The 17,343-nt window shown below is 43.2% G+C and overlaps 1 protein-coding gene across 4 annotated transcripts in view; it reads left to right on the plus strand.

Moving 5' to 3' along the window:
- Positions 1-13,044, plus strand: part of Enpp6 (ectonucleotide pyrophosphatase/phosphodiesterase 6) — a 157,566-nt gene extending 144,522 nt beyond the window's left edge. For 2 of the 4 annotated variants that reach the window (XM_011242227.3, XM_006509444.4), the window contains exon 10: positions 9,276-13,005. In XM_011242227.3, coding sequence (XP_011240529.1) covers positions 9,276-9,481 — 206 coding nt within the window. In that variant the 3' untranslated portion in view covers positions 9,482-13,005. Of the gene's footprint in view, positions 1-9,275 lie in introns of all 4 variants that reach the window. The other 2 variants (XM_017312861.1, NM_177304.4) reach the window with 2 other exon arrangements.
- Positions 13,045-17,343: the final 4,299 nt, after the last annotated feature.

Below are 17,343 nucleotides of genomic sequence, written 5' to 3' on the forward strand. Positions count from 1 at the left end.
CATCAGCGAGAACAAACATTTAAAAAGCACTGGAGGGGCTCCTGGCACAGGGGCAAGCGACCAGAGGGTGTCAAAGTACTTTACCATTAGCCAGTGAAAAGCCAGTGAAATTTAGAAGCGTTACCATTGGCCAGTGAAAGTTAGAAGCATTACCATTGGCCAGTGAAAGTTAGAAGCATTACCATTGGCCAGTGAAAGTTAGAAGCATTACCATTGGCCAGTGAAAGTTAGAAGCATTACCATTGGCCAGTGAAAGTTAGAAGCTTTACCATTGACCAGTGAAAGTTAGAAGCGTTACCATTGGCCAGTGAAAGTTAGAAGCGTTACCATTGGCCAGTGAAAGTTGTTATTAGACGCGTTCTCACGACCGGCCAGGAAGAACACCACAGACCAGAATCTTCTGCGGCAAAGCTTTATTCTTACATCTTCAGGAACAGAGTGCAAGAAGCAAGAGAGCAAGAAGCAAGAGAGAGCGAGAAGCAAGAGAGCGAAAAAGCAAGAGAGAGAGAAAAGCAAGAGAGAGAGAGAACGAAACCCCGTCCCTCTTAAGGAGCATTCTCCTTCGCCTCGGACGTGTCACTCCCTGATTGGCTGCAGCCCATCGGCCGAGTTGACGTCACGGGGAAGGCAGAGCACAAGTAGTCATAAGATACCCTTGGCACATGCGCAGATTATTTGTTTACCACTTAGAACACAGCTGTCAGCGCCATCTTGTAACGGCGAATGTGGGCGCGGCTCCCAACATCTCCCCCTATCCTTTTAATAAGAGCAAATAGGCCACCCATATTAATGAGAGTGGAGATAGAGGTCAAATCCCCAGTGTGTAGGTAAAGGAGCCATGTACAGGATTAGCTCTTAGGCTTACAGGCTTTTACCCAGAGCAACCCTGACCTGTTCCCGTGTCGTTTTGCCTGGGGGAAGGGAACTAGGACACTGAACCTTCATGAAAGATGACATGTCTCCCTAGAATAGGCTCATATATGCCGCAGAGCCTTTCCATTGCAGTGCTTAGCCTTGCAACTCTCTCGGGCTGCTGAAGCACACTCACTCTATCCCGTGCAATGAGACTAGCCTCGTGGGATATAAGAGCTGAGTGGCCAGCGACCTATTGCCTAAGCATAGATAACCATATATCAGGGGGAGCTCCATGTTCTAGTCCTGCAAGCGCCTGGGCAATAACCACCTTGTCTCTCCTAGTTTGGGCCTTAAGCTTACAGACCAATCAAAGAAGCAACACTAATCCACAGCAAAGTGTATCTCCAAATAATATTAATCCCACCCATTTTTTAAAGAAGGAAAATGCTGAGGAGATCCAATTGGGTAATCCTTTGGTCAGGGACAGGTCCAAGCGCGTGGAGTTGACCTGAAGTCTCAATTCCCGAAGGATCTGTTCAAATTCAGCCATCCAATTCTGTAACATATACTGAAAAAGACTTTTTGACAAATTAGCTGTCCTAGTAAATTTAACATACTGAATGGAAATAACACACAATCCCGGAAACTTTTGTTCACATCCCAGCTGAGTTATTTGTCATAATACATCTAGTTGTATCTGGACAAGATCTATGAGTTGATTAACCAGCATGAGACCTCTCTGTATCTTGACATTAGCTGAGGCCTGTTCATCTATGACTGTAGTCACTGAGGCTGACAAAGTGTTAATGGTGTCAGTCGTCTGGACCTGTCCAGACAGAGCCAAGGCTGTCTGAATTAAGGCCAAACCCAGTTCCTAGTTAGTGGTAAAAAAGCAGGAGAATACTTGAGCATTATACATCACCGTCATTGGGAGTGGGAATGTCGACATTATCCCCCAACGCTGCTCTCTCTTTATTATTGACGCCCTGGACATCACCAAGACGAGGGACATTAGTATTCCCTTGGTCAGTCTGGATTTTTCGGGTGAGTCTTTCTGGTATCCAAAATGGGTTGTTTTCATTCTGTGGGAAAACACAGATAGCTCCCCTGGATCTTATCAAGATAGGATCCGGGCCATACCATTTATTATCAAGGACATTTTTCCATTTAACCATCTCATTGGGCCTATCTGGCTCTGAACAATGACGTTCAGCCGCAGTATGGCCATGAGCATCAATATTTAAAAAATTGAGTGTAAAGAGTGCCAAAGACACCGACACTCTTGGTGCTCGGGGTACAGTCTCCTCAAAAGTTCCCCTCTTCTGTTTTATAAGATAGGCTTTGAGGGTGCGATGCGCACGCTCAACAATACCCTGTCCTTGAGGGTTGTATGGAAGTCCAGTCAGGTGGGTTACGTCCATCTGACGGCAGAACTGTTGGAATTTTTGAGACGTATAAGCTGGTCCATTATCAGTCTTAAGGAGTCTGGGTTTCCCCCAAGCACTCCATGCCTCAAGGCAATGTTGAATCACATGTGAGGCTTTTTCTCCGGTTAATGGAGAAGCAAACATGATGCCAGAACATGTGTCAATGGACACATGGAGATATTGAAGTTTTCCAAAGGAAGAAACATGTGTAACATCCATTTGCCAGACCTGTAGAGGTCGAATACCGCGTGGGTTAATTCCCACATGAGGAACTGGCAAGAACTCACAGCAGCTTTGACATTGAGTAACAATGTCACGGGCTTCTTTTCTTGTCAGGGAGAAACGACTGCGTAATGTTTCAGCCGTCACATGAAAATTGTTATGAAAATTTTTTGCAGCCTCTACCGGGGATGATAGGGCAGCAGCCACCACTTTAGTGGCCTTATCTGCCAAATCATTTCCCAGAGCCATGGGGCCAGGTAGGCCTGAGTGGGCTCTAACATGAGTAATATAAACAGGAGATCTTCTAGATAACAAAACTAATTGTATCTGCTGAAAAATATTGGCAACTCTACTGGAAGGCTTAATCACTCCAGCCACTTCTAAAAGATTTACTGCATTAACCACATAATAGGAATCTGACACAATATTAAGGGGTTTTAAAAAGGTTTTTAAAACTTCTAAGACCACTAAACATTCTACCACTTGAGGTGAATTTTCATTATACTGTTTGGATACCACTTTACCATTAGCCACATAGGCACCTATGCCAGTTTTTGATCCATCAGTATATACCACAATCCCATTTTTAAGTGGGTTTCTTACTGTTATTTGTGGAAACACAACAGATTGATTTTGGGCAAACTGTAAGATTGGATGTTTTGGATAATGGTTATCTATTTTTCCTGAAAAGGAGGTAACTAAAACTGCCCAATCATTAGATGCGGCTGCCAAGGTTTGAACCTGTGCAGCGGTATAAGGTACAATTAAAAGATATGGACTTTGCCCAAAGTGGGTGATTGCTGCTTTTAGACCTTTAAGGGCAAGCTGTGCAATTGCATCAGGATACCAATCTATTATTTTAGCTGGGGATACGTTTGGATGGATCCACAACAATGGCCCATTCTGCCACAAAACTGCAGTTGGCAATTGTGCTGTCTTAAAGACACACAAACTGAAAGGCTGCGAATCCTCAATACGTTGTAATTGTGCATTCTGTAAGGCCTTTTCCACTTTTTGTAAGGCCTGGTTAGCAGCTAGAGTAAGAGTCCTAGGGGAGGAGATATGAGGATCTCCTTCTAAAATACTAAACAAAGGCCTTAACTCAGCGGAAGGAATCTTTAAAAAAGGTCTGAGCCAATTAATATCTCCCAACAGCTTTTGAAAATCATTTAAGGTATGGAGGTGATCTCTTCTTATCTCTACCTTTTGGGGCACAATCTTATCTGGGGACACCACAGAGCCCAAGAATTGTCCTGTATCAGAAATTTGGACCTTTTCTGTGGCTATCTGTAAACCCCACTGACTTAAAGTTTTAAGTAGAAAAGGATATGCCTTTTGTAGCATGGTAAGGTCTTTATGGCACAGGAGGATGTCATCCATGTAAAGGAGCAAAATTAAAGAGGGGAATTGTTCCCTCATTGGCAAAAGAGCTTTTTGCACATAAAGCTGGCACATTGTAGGACTATTGGACATCCCCTGTGGTAAGACCTTCCATTGATACCTCTTATCAGGTTTAGCAGAATAAGCTCTCTGACCCGTTAACAAGTCAAAAGTCCAATCTCTCTGCTCTGGAGTTAAAGCAGCAGCGTTTGCTCGGTCCTGCGCCTGTGCAGCCTCTCGCCACAGAGATCTCCATTCCAAATATTTGCCCATATTAGGGAGAGCGGCTTTTGCAATCATTTGCCAGTCGGCAGGAGTTAGTGCCATGCCGGCAAGCCTGTCTAACTGCACCAAGGTAAAATTAGCATTGGTTCCGTATTTACGAACCGACTCGGCAATTTCTTTAATTTGTAAGTATTCTACCGGAGCGTGGACACGCCCACCCTCGGCTCCTTCAAAGACTGGAAATGCCTGTTCTATTTTCCTTTGTTCCTCTCGGGGAATGAATGAGTCTGCGCACTGCCTCTCTGCGCACTGCCTCTCTGCGCATTGCTGACGCACTACGGGCTGACGCACTACGCAGGGCGGGGACTCCGCATAGGGCGGGAGTGCACCTGGTAGCCGATTGCCCTGAGGCCAATCAGCAAACTGGCCTTCGCCAGCCGCTTTTGGCTTTTTTCTTGACCAATTAGCTGGCTGGTAATGGGCTGCTTCTTCCTCCCAGTCTGTTTCCTCAGAGGAGAATTCTTCATCTGCTTCAGAACTACTAAGAGCTGGCTTCCTGAGCTCATCCAGCGATGAGCACAGGCTCCTTTTCCTATAGACCTCCGCTAATTGATCTTTCTTCTTTTCCCTTTTTCCTCTTTTTCTTCTAATCTCTCTCCAGGTATTCCTACCTAACCTTAACTTTTCCTCGGGTTCAAGACCCTTGGAAAGGCCTGTATACTTAGTTTGTATACTACATTTTCTTTTTGCTCCTACTTTCTCTCCCCGCTTTACTTCTGATAGCTTGTCCTGAATTTCCTCTAGAATTTTTAGCCCTGCCTTAAGCACTATATAACATGTGAAAAGGAACAAAAGGGCTCCTAACACTAGAAAAAGTTCAAGGCCAAACATACCTGGTAAAGCCATTTCTCACTTCCGTTCCCCAGCTGATGAGTTCTGAATTCGGCAGTTGAATCCTTCTCAACAGTCTGTGTTACGGGAACCTTTATAAACGTGATCCGCAGTTCTGGTTCCGGAATGAGGGATCCTCCTTGCGCCAGTCCCGAGTTTTTTTCTCGTCCCGGAATTCGGCACCAATTGTTATTAGACGCGTTCTCACGACCGGCCAGGAAGAACACCACAGACCAGAATCTTCTGCGGCAAAGCTTTATTCTTACATCTTCAGGAACAGAGTGCAAGAAGCAAGAGAGCAAGAAGCAAGAGAGAGCGAGAAGCAAGAGAGCGAAAAAGCAAGAGAGAGAGAAAAGCAAGAGAGAGAGAGAACGAAACCCCGTCCCTCTTAAGGAGCATTCTCCTTCGCCTCGGACGTGTCACTCCCTGATTGGCTGCAGCCCATCGGCCGAGTTGACGTCACGGGGAAGGCAGAGCACAAGTAGTCATAAGATACCCTTGGCACATGCGCAGATTATTTGTTTACCACTTAGAACACAGCTGTCAGCGCCATCTTGTAACGGCGAATGTGGGCGCGGCTCCCAACAGAAAGTTAGAAGCGTTACCATTGGCCAGTGAAAGTTAGAAGCGTTACCATTGGCCAGTGAAAGTTAGAAGCGTTACCATTGGCCAGTGAAAGTTAGAAGCATTACCATTGGCCAGTGAAAGTTAGAAGCGTTACCATTGGCCAGTGAAAGTTAGAAGCGTTACCATTGGCCAGTGAAAGTTAGAAGCATTACCATTGGCCAGTGAAAGTTAGAAGCTTTACCATTGACCAGTGAAAGTTATGAGCATTATCATTGGCCAGTGAAAGTTAGAAGCGTTACCATTGGCCAGTGAAAGTTAGAAGCGTTACCATTGGCCAGTAAAAGTTAGGTGTGCTCCATGTCGGCCAAGCCCAGAACTTTGAGAGCTTCAATGCAAGAAAAATTAAGAAAGGTAGCTCTTTGGATTATGCTGAGGTCTGTTGTAGATCAGAAAGAAGATATACCGAGGTCATGGCCTTTGTATGGGATAACATCAAATGATCAGGATTTTCAGTCAATAATACCACCACTTTCTTCCCCAGAAAAGGAAAATTAGGTTAAGAAGGCCTAACAGTTGTTTGTTGGACTGTATGAGCAAGATTTATGTGTGTTTTAAAGCATAAGCCAGTCTAGCCCTGCATCGAAATTTCTAAACAAAATACTCAGCACTGCACTAACTTAGAGTTAAATTCTCTAGGGATGTTTTGTCCATTAACAGAAGCCTCTGTCATTAGCTCCCTTCTAATGGAAAGCCCTCACTATTTTACAGACAGAGGGACAACCCTGATGAAAACGGACTGGGCTAATTGCGAAATGTTTCCTTGAGAGCCTCCCGCGAGCCATCACATCCCTGGCTCCACGTCTCATGAAAGATTAAATAGCTCTACACACTGGCTGTTTACTGAGAAGAAAATTTAAGAGCGAGCCCTTTAATAGCTATCTAGCTGCACTTGGGGGTGGGGTGGGCGAGATGCCTCCCTCCTGATCTATTGCCAGTGCTCCTTGCTTAGGGAGGAAGCTGAGCATCATCCCGGCTGCCCAGATACCTTGCAAGCCAGTGAGTCTGACCCTGCAGAAAGGAGAAGAGTTCTGAAGACAGATTCTCTGTGCTTAATCCCAGTTTCTAATTTCAGCCACTTAATCTTGCCCTGGAGAACTGCATTCGGGATGACTCTGAATGCGGCAGGAGTCAGTGAGTGGTCGCAAGCCAGCAAGCCTCTCTTCAGAGCTGCTGCTGAAGGTGGCTGGGCACAGCGTGAGCCTTCAGAGCCTTCCCTTTTCAGTAGATACAGTATAATACCCAAATACAATGCCCATGTTTTGGCCCATTCGAGATGCCCATGTTTAGTCCCATGCGAGTAACTTAGATCCAAATTTAGGCTCAAAATCTTGGGCTAGTGGAAATTCCACCTTTCACATCAGACTAGATGTTGATCACCTGCCTGGGAATGTTCTAAACACTTGCAGTTCTTTGACTTGGGCTCAAAAGTCCATGCCTTTAGAGCAGAAACCCATGGCCTAGATCAGAGAGAAATCTGAATTCTGAGTTCGTAGTCATAGGACACAATTTTGTACTTTCAATCTTATTTCAAGGAAGATCCTCCTCTCCCAGACTTTTGTCAGAGCTTCATCTTCCACTGGTCAGAGAAGGGCACTTACATGCTCCAAGGCCCATGCCGGATGGGGGTGTGGCCTGGTGCGCTGGGCAGTGTGGTCTTCATACGCAGGTCACACGGCAAGTCAGAAGGGGATCGGGAGTTGCCTGCGTGGATTCTCAGACAGACTTTCCATTGATCTCTTAGGCTGTGGTGGGTTCATCTGATGGTGATGAGTCACTGCCTTCCTCGTCTAATTATATAATGTGCCTTGACACTGAGAATGGCCTCCCTTATATTTTCCCATGCAGCCATATTCTCTCTCTCTCTCTCTCTCTCTCTCTCTCTCTCTGGTTTTTACTTTGAAGCTATGCTGATCCCCATTCTCCCTTCCTTCATATGTGTTTGTGTGTGAGTGTGTGTGTGTGTGTGTGTGTGTGTGTGTGTGTGTAATAATGGCTGCCATGTCTGGCAGTATGATTTGGGTGCCATTTCCCAAGCCCTCTCCCTGTAGAGCACTGGTACCTCTTCACACTGAATTCAACATTAATTCTCCGGAGTAAGCAAAAACCCATTCCTTGAGTCGTTGCTCTAGATCTTGAACGCTGAGTGGCAGGGGCTTGTGTCTATAACTCTCTTCTACAATTAGAACTCCAGAGATGGGACTGGTGCCAGCACTGAACCTCCAGAAGATATTTCCCATACATTGTTTGTGTCTCTTTAAATTAAGCATATCTGATCATTGTAGCAAAACACATGAAATGATCCTTTTCTGGGCTAGAAAGTCTGGCTTGGAACCACTCAAGTTCCCTGTCTCTCCTTTAAAATTCATAGATGAGCGTTAAAAGTGCAGGTCTCTGTTGTTTACTCTGGATTAAAGCTCAGCCCTGAATTCAGCCTTAAAATAGCTTGGGGTGTTTTGTTGGATGTTTGGAGAAGAGGGTAAAGGCAAACTCGCCTGTATATGTTGTGTTCAGATTGTCAAAAACAATAGTTCTCAACCTATGGGTTACTACCGATCCCTTTGGGGGAGGGGTGTCAAACAACCTTTTCCAGGGGGTCACCTAAGATCATCTGTATTAGAATTCACATTTCAATTCATAACTTGCAAGCTTTCCAGTTATGGAGTAGCATTTATGGTTGGGGGTCACCACAACATGAGGAACTCTATTAAGGGGTAGCAGCATTAGGAAGGTGGAGAACTACTGTTCTAAAGGGAAAGGGCTCCACATTCATTGTTTGTCCCACCGAGAAATAACAGGCATACTGGACTAAAAGCCTTCCAATTGCTTAGACGGGAGATACCACCTTTTGTGGCCCTTGAGGATATTACTACGTCTAACCAGCCCCATGCTTTACGTACCCGTGTTTGATATCCCAGGCTGACACAGATCTGAGTAGAGACACAATGTCATGTTCGTCCTTTGTCACTTGCAGTCTTTCCTGGGATCTCAACTCCAACATCAATTTTCTCACTTTCCCCTGTGACTAAATTATTTTATCGGTCCCCGAAAGACTCCTAAGCAATATTCAGTTAATCCTCTAAATATATTGAGGACAACACTGCCACTGCTGGTGAGCTATCAGTAGCTAGGAGGTTACCTAGCTTCATGGGCCATCGAGACCTTGCTATGGCAGGAAGAAAGAGATATTTCCAAGTTGTTGTGGGTGCTCTAGGCAGCACCCTATCTATGAGCCTTGGCTAGCTAGAAGTTCTAAATGATGTTCAAGATGTTTTGAAGGAACTTGGGAAATCAGTCTATGTTCTCTGACCATACTAGATTCCCCAGTGCTCTAAAGAAACAGAACTGCTGGAGTTGGCCTGTCTCTGCAGGAGAGCTCCATTGTAACACGCCTAGGAAGCTGAGCAGGAAGAGAGTGTACCTGTTCACTTGTCTTTTGAAGAATCTCATCTTCGTGCCCCATAGAAGAAGTGGTTCCTTACAAGCTATAGCCTTCCACATAGGCTACCTCATTTACAGTAACTTAGCCACAGTCATTGATGGAGCTGACTTTCTCAGAGTCTGCATGGAATTTCTCCATCTTTGAGTCGTCCACCGTCCTTTTCTGAGTGACAAGTTATGACCATTTGCCTATCTGTTTTGGCCTTTCAGATTTCAAGTCCAACTTCAGAGCTGCTCCAATCAGATCCGTGGATGTCTACAACATCATGTGCCACGTCGCAGGCATCACCCCACTGCCCAACAACGGGTCCTGGTCCAGGGTGGTATGCATGCTGAAGGGCCAGACCAGCTCTGCTCCACCCACCCCACTGAACAGCTGTGCACTGGTCTTGATTCTCCTCTTATACTTTGTATAGCTGGCCCTATGGCTCATTCCAAAGCACTGTTGCAGTAAAGCCTGCTTCCAACATGGGACAGTTTTCATTTTCTTTATGGAATAATAGCTTTATTAACACAATCAAGGCCGTTAAAGTTGTGAATATATTATTCTTGGGTGATTCTACCCACAAAAGTCCCTTCTGGGGAAAAAAACTGCAAAATTCGTATACTTTGTTTTACCTAAAAAGTTTGAAATTTGCATCTTCTCATTCACTTTTCTACATAGTTCTCTGCTTTGTTTATACATCCTTACTGAAGATGAACAGTGAGAGCCATGCTTTGCCCCTGCAACAGGCAAACATTAAACGGGTATCCTGTAGTCATCTTGGACCCTCTCATACTGCCTTGCCCTGTCAAGCAGGCTCTCTGTGATCTGTCCACATGTAAGAGCTCACACTTGGAGGTCTGCAGCCATAATGTTATATTTTCTATTCTATTCCAGATAGAGACAGTCTATCTACAGGAAAGCAATATGTGTTGTCTGGTTCTTCCCCAATGCATGGTGGTTTTTTTTTGTTTTTTGTTTTTTGTTTTTTTAACAACACAATCTCAGAAAGCACATAGACCAGTAGAAATCACAACCAATTGAAGTATCAATAACAATTAGACAACTCATAGAACTGGCAGAGGCCATGACACCTCTCAAAATTTGAGAACAGAATAGCTTCTCCCCTTCATTGAATGCCAAGTTTCAAGGTTCTATGTAACTAAAAACACAATCTCTCATAATACAAAGCCTTGTGAGCCACAGGCCCTGAACATTGACATCCACATCTGCCTGTCGGTGACCACTAACTTCCCTCAGACACTGCTACTCTTTTAGTTTTTGAGTCAAGGCACATGTCTGATATGTCAGTGAAGGCTTGGAAAGGAAGCCTTAGTATCATAGTATGAACATCATAAATTTAACTCTTTGCTAGGAATAGTGATATATCAAATGCAAGTTCCATACTTCAGTAGTTCAGAAGGACCTTGTAAAACAAGGACTGATTGTACTTTTAAACAATTAGAAGAGAGCCTACATGTACACACACATGCACACACATTTACACATAAACACATATACACATGCACACACACATGTATGCACATGCACAGACATAAACATATACATGAATATAAACACACACACACGTGTGTGAACACATGCCCTCCACATATTATGGTGATACCTAGAATTTTTATCTTTTTTATGATGAAGAAGCATCATAAAGCATCAAATTCAAAAGAATTTGAGTTTTGAATTTGTCCATTTTCTCAGCTACTGTTATGCCATGTGACACTGTCTCACCAGGCTGGCCAGAAGCAGCAACAAACCGGAGCTCCCAACCAGCCACATGATCCTGGCTGTGGGCCTCAATATCCTAGAGCACACGGTGCCGCTAAACTATGAGGGTCTGTAGGGTGGTGTATGAAAGTCCTGTTGACTAAATAATAGTTTCAGTTCATGATAGGCTTATGGGCATGTGACCTCATCCTATGTTGAGGAGATTATGAATCCTGTTGCCTTTGAAATGAGTTGGCACTAAATGGGTCATTAAAAGTGACACTGTGTCAGGAAAAGACAAAACATCAGCTCTCAGGAGGAGGAAGCCTTTATTTGGTGCTTGCCCTGAAAAAAAAACAAAAAACAAAACAAAACAAAACAAAAAACCCCAAAACCGAAAACAAAACAAAACAAAACAAAAAAAACTAACAAAACAAAACAACAAACAAACAAAAAGCTCAATAGCACCTGAGTTTCGCAAAGATGGAGTTGCTGCAGTGTCTTGAACTAAGAGAGCAAAAGATCACTGCTTAAAAAAATGTTGAGTTTATTCTCACAAAAGATTTCTAAGGATTTAGGTAATGTGTCTTTAAAGCTCCAACAAACCATGGAATCAACTGGGAAGGAGGCGAATTAGCCTTTGTTGTGTGGTTGAAAGCAAATTAGTGCTTTCAGAACACTGGTAGGGGCTGTTGAAACAGACATCTATTGTTCAAAGTTTTCTTTTCCCTTCAAGAATGGTATTTTGTTGAATTCCAGGAAGCCAGTTTGACTTCCTCTTTAGAAGAAGGATTTCTGAGACACATTCAAGTGATTAAATTCAAAGCAAATTGTCAACATCACAAGGGGGATGCAATGTTGCATCTTTCTTTCTGGTTCTTTCCTTCACTGGTCTTTAGGTTATATAACAAAATCTCAGATATCTACCTTACAAAGTATAATGTTCACTAAATGAATGAGGAAAAAGATACCAAAGGAAAAAAGTGTAGAGGCACATAATAATAATACAATTTAGGGTTAAAAAAAGTCTTTTGCCTAAAAATAATGCATAGATTCTAATGACATAATTAGTTGGCTGAAAGGATCTTCCTATTAATTTTGCTTTAAAGTCTAATTTTTTTCCCCAGTTAATATCTCCCACCTACTATTAACCCTCCCTGCATAGCCTCTGCAATTCACTGACAGTATATTCCTGGTGCCAGGGCTGTAGACTTCACTTTCTCTAAACGTGATGTGCTCAGTAGAAGTAAGATGTGCTAGGAATATGCACGAACATGCTCCCTCTTTAAGTTTCCTGAGAATTTCCTGCTAAGCCCAGGAGGAAGATAACTGGGTGGACCTACCACAGAGAAATGAAAGGGATGGTCTTTAAATTAAAGATGAGACTAAGGGCTACTTTCTCTACCCATGTGCCTCATCTCCAGGATCCAATTTAATTAAGTTCTGAAGACCTAACCATAAACTATAAAAGGTCCAGGGAATTCTTGCAAGCCTAGAAGAGTCTTAAATTATAAAGGCCCAATTCTCTTCACTTTAAAAGAAACTTTGGAAATCCATATCAGATCTGAGTTCAACCACAGACAGTACCTTGCAATCTCTCCCAGAGTTGCAGAGACAGGGTCTCAGGCAACCCTTGTAAGTCATAATAATGAAGGTTTGGGCTTGCTCCAAGGAGAAGTGGGGTTTGCTTCAATCCTGGATTATCTGAATCCTCAGAGAGCTATTTCATAATTAGCCAGTTCTTCTGGGGCTCATCAGCTGACACTGGCCACTGACCAACCCCATATGGATCAAGCTTCCATCCCTCCAACACCAAAGAGGAGGTCTCAAAGCTCTTAAGGGGAACGAAACTTGTAGAGAAAAAAAAAAGGCAGGTGGCTTGCCTTTCACATGTCCCTCCTTGTGGCTCTAGGAGTCCCCATGGTGCTATCAAACCAACTTGGACATTATTCAAGAAGCACAACTCTTCAGTGGAATTTTCTAAGTGTTTCACATTTGTATGAATGTCAAGAGATTTCCAAGTGTGATTTGCATTTTTACCATTATAAGCAACCTGTGATGGATCAAAGTCAGATGCTATAAATTATTTGCTACAGAAAATGAGAACATAGCCAATGCCCACTGGCTGTTGAACATTTCAAAACTTGGTTTTTAGCTTATTCTCAGGAGAATACGTGTTGCTTAGAAATCATAAAATGTCACCTAGTACAATGTATTAAATGTTTATATTTTGAATGAAAAAAAAAAGAATAAATGTCAACAGGGAGACTTAAACTCTGACAGTCTGTCTTTTTTTCATCTGTGGTTATCCAGTTGAGTGAATTTTCCATATTTGGCTTGCCATCTCTTCTTATTTTCCAGCTGACAATATCATTACCCCATAATTAATGGACTAAAGGTGTTCTATCTCGGGTCTATAATTTAGATGGAAGGAAAGAAAGAATGAAGGAAGGAAGAAAGGAAGGAGGGAGAGAAGGAGAGAGGGAGGGAGGGAGGGACAGAGGAAGGAGGGACAGAGGGAGGAGGGAAGGAGGGAGAGAGGGATGAAGGAAAATGGGAGGGTAGAAAGGGAAGGGGAAATGAGAAGAAAGGAAGTAGGTAGGGGACTCAATTTAAAGTGCATTCAACATATTAATTTTTCTTTGAAAAAATATAGCATTTTATTAATTCCTTGGGAACTTCTTACATGCACACAAAGCATTTTTTATCTTAATCACCTCCTTCTACTCTGGCTCAAGATCTGCCCCTATGACCCCTTCCTTCTTCTCCCAATTTCATGGTCTCTCTTTTCCTTTTCATTATGTTTTTAGCCCACTGGGTTCAGTAGCTCTGCTCATATTCTCACAGGTGGGGCATCCACTGGAGTGTGGCTAACCTAACACCAAGGGTGGCACCTTGAAGAAAACAGACTGTCCCTGTCCTAGAATCCATCAACTGTCAACTGCTCCTCGGCTAGGGCCGGGAATCTGTGAGTCCTCTCCTTTCCACAGAATGCTAACTTTTAAAAATAGGATATCCTTATTAAGATTGATTTCACTCTGTGCCCCTCATTTACTTGAAGTGCACAATTCAGTAGCTTTTCAGAAGTTCGAAGAATTTTAAAACCAGTTTTGTTGGTACAGTCCCACACCTATTAGTGATTAGCATAAAGATTAGCTCATTAGCATTCATTGCCCAGCCACTTCCTGTCTTAGTTAGGGTTTCTAAAAACACCTTGAGCAAAAGCAGCTTCAAAGGAGGGCTCATCTGGTTTTATACCTTCACCTAACAGTTCTATCGCTGAGGAAGGTAGGGCAGGAACACAAGGCAGGAAGCTAGAGACAGAAACCAATGCAGAAGGCAGGGAGGGATGCTGCTTACTAGCTTGCTCCCCCTGCTTTCTTAGATATGGCAGGGCTACCTGCCTAGGGTGGCCACATCACAGAGGGTTAGCCCCATCCCATCATTTATTAATCAAGAAAATGCCTAACAGATCTGCCTATAGGCCAATCTTCCTGAGACACTTTCTCAACTGAAATCTCTTTTCCTTAAAGGCTCTAGTTTGAATCAAGTTGATACAAACCCAAACAACAAACTGTCAAACACTAAACTACTTTTTGCGTCAACAGCTTTGTTAATTTTGGATACTTTATAAACAGACTTTGCTGACAGCATTTTTCACTAAACATAATGTTTTAAAGATTGTGGGCTGAATCCATGCTTTTTGTTGCATCTCATACATACAACACTTTATTGTATGCATAGATACTATTTTATTTACTCATGTATCTATTGCCCAGTATGTTAACTCTCCTTGCTGTTGTGATCATAAAAAGAGAAAGAGCTGTAAGACTATGCTGTGGCCGGGTGTGGGGGAAGGCGGTACCTCGGCGGACTCAAGCCAAGGCATCCCTTCCCCCTGAGGGACCAGCCATACACAGGTATAGTATAGAATAGAGTTTATTCAGCGCATGGGGAGGGGAGTTAAGAGGGTAGTAGAGACAGAGAAAGGCAGAGAGGAGAGAGCAGAGAAGTAGAAGACCAGCCATGGCCATGTGGAGAGAGAGTGGAAGGGAAGGGGGAGATAAGGGGGAAGGGAAAGGAGAGAGAGGGAACACAAGGAGGCAAGAGACAAGAGAAAGGCAAGAGCTTAAGAAAGAGAGGAGGGGGCCAAGCAGCCCCTTTTATACTGGGCCAAGCCTACCTGGCTGTTGCCAGGTAACTGTGGGGAGGAGCATACCAAGCTGCTGCTGGGCACTGTGGGGGGTGGAGTTTAGACAGAATACCAACACTTGCCCTTTAGATATAAACAACACACTGTTCTGATATCCCTATGTATGTTTTATATTCATATTTTTTCATTACCTCAGGAATATACCTAATGTTATATGGCAACGTTATGTTAAACTTCTGAGGAACTGCCTCATTGTTTCTGAATTGATATCTCTATTTCAGATTCCCACCAATCACGGATAACTTCCTGTGCAGCCTGGCTGGCACTTTGTTATTACCAGTCGTTCAGGATGATAGACATTGTAATGAGTGAGCCATCTCACTGTGCTTATATTTGTGCCTCCTGAATGATGTAGCATGGAGAATATATTTTTATGTGCTCATTAGAGTAGTGTCTACTCATCTCTTGTGCCCATTTTCCCATTGAATGACTTGTCTTTTTTTGTATTGAGTTGCAAGCATAACTTACATATTCTGCATACCAATTTCCTATCAGATATTGTTTATAAGCCCTTGCTTTTCTATTCTAGGGTTACACACACACACACACACACACACACAGAGTTCCTTCATGGCATCCCTTGTAGCACACACATTTTTAATTTTTGATAAAATTTGACTTTAGTCAATTGTGGGGTTTTTTTGTGTGTGTGCCATATCAAGAAGGCTTTACTCAGTCTTAGACTGTGAGGGTTTCCTCCTTATGAGTGATTCTTCTATGAGTGATTAGTTTGAACCCTGACATTTAGCTCTAAAATCCATGCTGAGTTCATGGTTATGTATGGCGGTGAGGAAGGAACACACTCTCATTCTCTGTGTGCAGATTCCGTTCTCAGTGTCTTTGCTATTGAGCATATCTATCTACCTTGTAGAGAAATGCTACCGTGATTCTTTCTACTAAATAAAAATATGCATTTTTAAAGGCCTAAATAACTTCAGAAATTTGACTTTTTAAATTTTATTTATTTGTTTGTTTGTTTGTTTATTCATTCATTCATTCATTCATTCGTTCATTCATTGTATTTCTAGATGTCCAGCCACTGGGTATAGAACCATTAAATAAATGTCCCATAAGTTTGAGGAGAGATATTTTCTGCAGAAAGCGAGCATCAGATGCTCTAGAAAGCATCCACTGGAAGCATGTTGGGAGAAAGAAGTCAGAAAGAGTTTAATGATATCTTCTAGCTGGGTCAGGATGGGACCTCCCCTCCCCACCCCCATCTCAATCACAATCTAGAAATAGAAAATACACACACACACACACACAAAACAAAACAAAAAACAAAGGAAAATCAGCAAGCCCTCCATGCCTCTTGCTGTCTCCACTGCCAGCGGAAGTTCTCCTCCTGCAATGTCTTCCTTTCACATTTCCCAAAGACCTTTGAGGCCCCAGCCCCCTAGCCTCCCCTCCACCTGAGAGGCTCTCTAAAACTCAGCAGAAACCAGGCCATTGCTCTGCTCCTCCTCCTCTGAAGTTTCACGGTGTCTTAATTCGACACTTTCAGTGTGGTTTATGTGCACGATCCTTAGGAGCCATGCTACCTGCATGCTGACTCAGTGACTGCCATGAAATGTCCTTGCTTTTTATTGCACTTCACCTTTATCTGCCTGTCCATATCACCCCTGGCTCCACTTTACAAAACCTGGCCTCTCTATTTGAATTGAATCTCCAGCATCTTCGTATAAACCCACTCCTTTTTATCTCTTCACTTTGCTCCTCTTTAGTAATGAAAGGTGTTAGACCTCACAATTATCTTTATTTCTATTTCCTTCTATTCACGAACAGTTTATTTTACATTAGTTTGTTTTGCACAATAAATTTGCAAACAATGCACTTTCCTTCTCTAGCTCATCTGATTATAGTTTCCTTGGGAACAGAAGGCACTTTCTCCTCCTCCTCCTCTTCCTCCTCCTCTTTCTCCTCCTCTTCCTTCTTCTTCTTTCTGTGTTTAGAATTTCAGGGTTCAATGGACCCTAACTAAATCAATGCCATCTCCACATTGATTTTCGGACTCACTGAAATAGGCACAGGGTTCAGCAGATTCAGGACACACACACACACCTCCCATGGTTATTTCAATAAGTCTGCTAGCTATTGGTGAATACAGCTTTTAATGCATTCTGTTAATCACACATAGTTGCCAAGAAAGGCTCACAGAGGAGCACAGCTTAGTGTAGCCAGGTCTTGTGGAGGTGAAGGGAATCTCAAACTCACCAATTACAGAAGTCATTTCTCAGCATGGGGGTAGTGGATGGGTGCAGAGAAAGAGAGTTCAGATGAATCGGAGCTGTATTAAATGCCTGCAAATGGAAGGGGAGACATATTGAGCCATAGAAATATGGCCTTACTACATACGTCTA

The sequence above is a fragment of the Mus musculus genome, chromosome 8 (genome assembly GCF_000001635.26).
Source record: "Mus musculus strain C57BL/6J chromosome 8, GRCm38.p6 C57BL/6J".
NCBI classification, from domain to species: Eukaryota; Metazoa; Chordata; class Mammalia; order Rodentia; family Muridae; genus Mus; species Mus musculus.